We start from the raw sequence: 5,628 nt of genomic DNA on the forward strand, positions 1-5,628 counted from the left end.
GAGCCACAACTAGAATCAATGTCACCGTTCAGATAATCATGCATTGCCGATTCACCATGTAAGATGCATTTTGTTTGCTGCCTAACTGTGTAAAGCCTCTATTCATTTTCAGATTCTTACACAGAAGGAAAAAAACATGGTCACTCAGTAATGATCCAAATTCCAATGATGGGTGTTGACAAGAAAGGGTTTTAAGTGTTGAAATTATTTCTGTGACAAACCAAAATGACAAAATTTTCAAATCTTTTTAAACTAATATGCTTGTAATCTTGTTATTCTGTCAAATTAAAGAATTAGGGGTTATGATAATGATAAATTAAGTCAGTTATATACGTTTTCAACACAGTATACCATTAAATGCTTTTCATTTTTGGAACTCTGGAGAGCATTGTCTTTATTTACTTGTAAAATATTTTGCAGCATACACAGATGTAATGCTTCATGGATGAATGATTCCTAGTTTTGATTCATTCTTGTACGTGTGATTTTTTGAGAGCAAAATGTGGCATATAAACAATTAAAAAAACAAGCAAATGAAAAACATATTCTTGAGTAACGTCTCTTTTAACCGATTGCGGGCTCTGAGTGATCCAGCAATAGTTGGACATTTGCAGAATTACAAACAAGGGCCCATCTCTTTTTGTGTGTCTTTGGTGACCTCTCCTCACATCTGTGTCACACACACTCACAGAAAAACAAGCCTTACACAACAGGAGTGTGAAATCACCATGTTCCGAGACCAGCAGTGGCGGGGGAGCAGTTGGGCAACAAGTAGCCAGAAAACTTGGGACACGTCAGGCAAAGCAATGACCCCCCCCCCCCCCCCAAATTCATGATCACTCTCAGGAACTCTGCCAAACTCATTTGAAACTCAAAGTGCTGCTCATGCAAGATGTGCTAAGTGGAAATTACAGGCAGGATGAGAAGAATTACATGACTCGCAATGATGTTGCACCCAGAGAGTGTTACTTTGAGTGATAGATGATAATATTTACCAACTCATAATCATAAATGAAATGGCTGGTATTGTCAATATTCATTCAGGTTCAATTGGGTATTCATTTAGGTGTATTCACAGTTGATGTAGGCCTATTCATCCCCTGAATAGAATGAATATAATTAATACAGAGCACGAAGCTCTAAAATCTGTGTTTTATTTATTGATAAAAGCAGCAAAAGCACTGAGAATTTGAGTACTCTCCCTGAGTACAATTTTGTGGTCATTTTTTGGTTCCATTGAATTACACTTTACATTTGTAGTCCCTATAATTTAGAATCAGAATCATAATATCTTTATTGTAGAAATTACATGCCAGTGCTGCGGCATTGAAAACAAATTATATAGACAAAAATGAACATAACTATAAGGAAGAGAAAAAAGGACATAAAAAAGGTAAAAAAAAAAAAATATATATATACATAAAATAATGAACACACTACCATCTATTGCAATTAACGAGCAAGGTGGTATTTAATATCCTGATGGCTGTGAGAGTAATATTGTTTGAAAGTTGTAAGATGCAAAATGGACAATGTTTAGAAAATAATTGTTAAAAAATAAATATATATTGGCTTGAATAAGCAATGTGATGTATGTATGTATGACGTTTTATGTCTGATGTCTACTTTTACTGTCATAAAGATTATTACGACTTCTGCCTCTCCCTGAAGTGCCTCGGTCCTAAATGACCTGCATTATAAACATTCATGGATGCGTAATTACTTACATTGCCGTTCTAGAGGCACTTTACAGGCTGTCGTTTCTCCAGAATGACTCAGGAAATACTGCAGTCTGATACATGAACTCCCCTACTAACTTTAGTTTTCTTGCACAGATTAATAGCTGGTGCGGGCCTTCTGTAGACGGTGGTTCAGCAGACAGCAATGCCACTCCGCCATCTAGCGTCCCGGGGATGAAATTACGCCGCCGTACGTAACTTCCTTTTAAAACATGGCGGCGCCCTAAAGGAAAGTCACACTGTCTCTCCGGGGGAAAACACAGGCTTCTTATCGTTTAATACGTCGTCTGTGCAAGGAGTTAAAAAGCGGCGGATCTGAAAAGATTTGTCTTTACGTCCTACACGCGTCCTCTGAGGTAAGTTTTGCTTATTTTTATTTTTCAAACCCACCGCTCTTAAAACGGGAGAGCCTGTGCAAAGTCGGGTTTTCTTCGGATGTGGTTTAATTATATTTTTCAGGATTATTAACAGCTCATGTGTTATTTATAAAATATAGCTATTTACACTTTGTTTTAAATATGACTCTTTGCCTATTGCAGGATATTTCCGCAGACACCATGGTACATTTATGTGAGTATCCAAGTCTTAACAGGCTTCCCCCCCATTGTTGTGGTCAGTATGAACTCGACCCTATAATTCTCACCCTCATACTTTTTTTTTTTTTTTTTTTTTAGGTATACGGCTTATTAATGCAAATCTCTAATATGCCAATCACATGGCAGAAACTATCCATGTGGGCATATACCCATAAGGGGGGGGGGAAATAAAAAAAAAAAAAAAAAAATATATATATATATATATAATCTTTTATAAATCTTGTATCTGTCTTGTGTGAAACTTGTATGAATAGCATACAAGAGTGAAAACAGATGTAAGATCCCTTGAAAAATTATATAAATGAAACTTGTATGTTTTGGATATGTACTAACACTATATATGAAAGTAATGAGAAAGTGGCCACTTTCATGAGTAAATCATATAAGCCTTATATGATTCACTATATGAAGCAGGCCACATCTTATGCGAGTCTTTTATAAGTTTTTACTATTTATTTTCCATATGGGTAGACCTGTTCAAACCGAGCATCAGAATGTGGAAGAATGTGGCATGGGTGTTGGTGCCAGATGGGCTGGTCTGAGTATTTTGGGGGATTTTCCTACACAGCCATCCACAGGGTTTACAGAGAAAGAGAAAATATCCAGTGAATGGCATTCAGAGGAGAATGGCCACACTTCTTTGAGATTGTAGGAAGGCAACAGTATCTCAAACAACCACTCACGACAACCAAAATGTGTAGGAGAACATGTGTAATGTAAAACACATTGAACCTTGAAGCAGATGGGCCAGAGCAGCAGCAGATCACACTGATTCCCATTTACCCTTAGCTAAGAACAGGAATCTGAAGCTACACTTCACATGGACTCACCAAAATTGGAAAATAGAAGATCTGGGCTCAGAATTTGTTGTAAACAACATGAAAACATCGATCCATCCTGCCTTGTACCAATGGCTGTTGGTGATGGTGGAATTGTATGGGAGACATTTTCTCAGCTTATTTTCAGGCCCCTTTGTACTAATTGAGCATCATTTAAATGCCAGTGTACCTGAACATTGTTGTTGATCGTGTCCATCCCTTTAAGACCACAGTGTACCCATCTTCTGATTGCTCAGACTCACTTTGGGGCAAAGCTCAGATCCTCTCAAACTAGTTTCTTGAGCATGACAATGAGTTCATTGTTTGGGAAATTTGCGATTTGCGTCATAGATTGCACTTTTATCAGCTGCAAAAAAGATAAAAAGTAACGAAAGAAAAGTTACACAAAGTCTTAGAAAACTATACAAACTACAACTGCAAAACTGAGTAGTGCAATTAGTGTAACACAATTGCTTAAGTTCAAAATTATTTTGACAGCATACCAGTATGTGTCTTTTTTTTGTTTGTTTTTTAAATATCACGCTTATTGTCAGAGTATATGAGAACATTACACTTTTTAGTTGGCAGCATGCTGTCATGGTGGTTAGCACTGTTGTCTCAGAGCAAGAATGTCCTAAGTTTGAACAGGACCTTTCTGTGTTCTCCATGTGTTTGAGTGGGTTCTCTCTGGGTATGCCGACTTCCTCCCACAGTCCAAAGAAATGCACTTAGTGGGATTGATTAAATGCAAGTAAAGTCATGAAAACGCTTATTAATATGAATAATGCTAAGAAACAAAAATCATGGTTTACTGTTCAATTCTTCTTCTTTTTCCTTCAAACAATTAGAAATTATTTCACAAAATTTTTCACAAAAAAGGGGAAAAGCAACGGATTCAACAAAACCTGAATACATAACAAAAATAAAACGCAAGAGAACTTTTCAAATTTAGTCTTCCCATTGCTTCATATTGTTTAAGAAAGCAATTTTGTTTAAAGCAGCAAAGATGTTGACAACAGTGGGTGCTAAGTAAGATTTTAATGTGTTTCTGTATTTGGTAGTTGAATGCCTATAATAGTATAACATATACTTACATATATGGGTATGTAACAATTAAAGAAAGTTATGTTTTCCTGTCTTTGACAATGCTTTTGATGCTTATTTTCTTCTTTAGCATCACTCCTACTAAAGAAGTACCACGGAGGTCACGTTGTGATTCGATTCGCTCTTGCGGGCCACAAACAGGCTAACAGACCATTTTATCGCATTGTGGCAGCTTACAACAAAAGGGCAAGAGATGGTAAATATATCGAGCAGCTGGGTTCCTACGACCCGCTTCCGAACATCTACAACGAGAAACTTGTCAGTTTCAATTTCGACCGAATCAAGTATTGGATTGGATGTGGAGCACACCCTACAAAACCGGTTGCCAAACTCCTGGGTGTGTATTTGCTGCACAAACGTGTTCTTTTGAAGTCTTCATCATTGGGAAATTTTATTGTCATTCTGTTCCTGAGAACTGGTTTACTCCTGATTTTATCAGTATTTAGATAATACTATCTCTTTTTTATTATCCTTTTTTTTTAGTCATTATCCTTAAGTTAGGTAAATGTCCTAACATCTTTTTTATCTCCTCTGTATTGTTTGAAATACTTATTGTGAATGTTGTCGTCTTCACCTATCTTTTGTAGGGTTGGCTGGATTTTTCCCTCTTCACCCCATGACAATAACAGAAGCAGAGCGCAGAGGAGCCCAAATGGAGACAGAAACAGAAACAGAGGAATCTCCGAAAGAGGGACAGAAGCAGGCTGATGTTGAGAGTTAAAGCTGTGGACTTTGCGTGACCATCCAGTTGCCACAATTATTTTGAAAAATGACTCACTAATTTGATTTGCTGTGTGAACTGTTCATGAAAACTCAAAATATGTCATATTGTAGCTTTGGCTCTGTCAGTAGCTTCTTCATGCGATTAATTTTTGATCAGATGCTTCATAAAATTGCATCTTTTTCTTTAATACAGTTATATTATTTTAGACAGCAGCAGTTTGCATATGGTGTTTTATGAGACCTAATTAAAGTATTTCAATATAACTGCGTCTGTTTGGGGTTTAGTTGCAGATTGTATTTATTATCCTGTGTCTTAATGAAGGCCTTTATTGCTTATTCACGCTAACAAAGCATTTTTAATGAAAATAAGTTTGTTTTGTTTACTTTGAAATGGATTCATAAATATTGAAATCATTCCTTCCTTTTTTGGTCAGTGTTCATTCTTCTTTTCTCATCCTTTGTGTATTTGAATCTGCACACAATCAGTTGTGTCAAATAGAAAGTAATAAAAAAAATGGGTGCGTTTGTTAGTATGATTGCTGCCAGAGATAATTCTCCACCCCTGTGTCTGCTGACTGTGTCATGACGCTTTATGGCTTGGGACACATGTCACATAAAGCCAGGCTCTGTTTTTGGAACCACTTTGCA

The 5,628-nt window shown here is 36.7% G+C and overlaps 1 protein-coding gene across 1 annotated transcript; it reads left to right on the forward strand.

The window, feature by feature from the left end:
• Positions 1 to 1,944: 1,944 nt before the first annotated feature.
• Positions 1,945 to 5,401, forward strand: mrps16 (mitochondrial ribosomal protein S16). Its single transcript, XM_006783237.3, has 4 exons — positions 1,945 to 2,095; positions 2,279 to 2,309; positions 4,328 to 4,594; positions 4,845 to 5,401. Exons 2-4 carry the CDS (start codon positions 2,297 to 2,299, stop codon positions 4,976 to 4,978), a joined length of 414 nt encoding a protein of 137 aa, XP_006783300.1. The 5' UTR covers positions 1,945 to 2,095; positions 2,279 to 2,296; the 3' UTR covers positions 4,979 to 5,401.
• Positions 5,402 to 5,628: the final 227 nt, after the last annotated feature.

The sequence above is a fragment of the Neolamprologus brichardi genome, chromosome 5 (assembly GCF_056152115.1).
Source record: "Neolamprologus brichardi isolate AB-2024 chromosome 5, ASM5615211v1, whole genome shotgun sequence".
In the NCBI taxonomy this organism is placed as follows: domain Eukaryota; kingdom Metazoa; phylum Chordata; class Actinopteri; order Cichliformes; family Cichlidae; genus Neolamprologus; species Neolamprologus brichardi.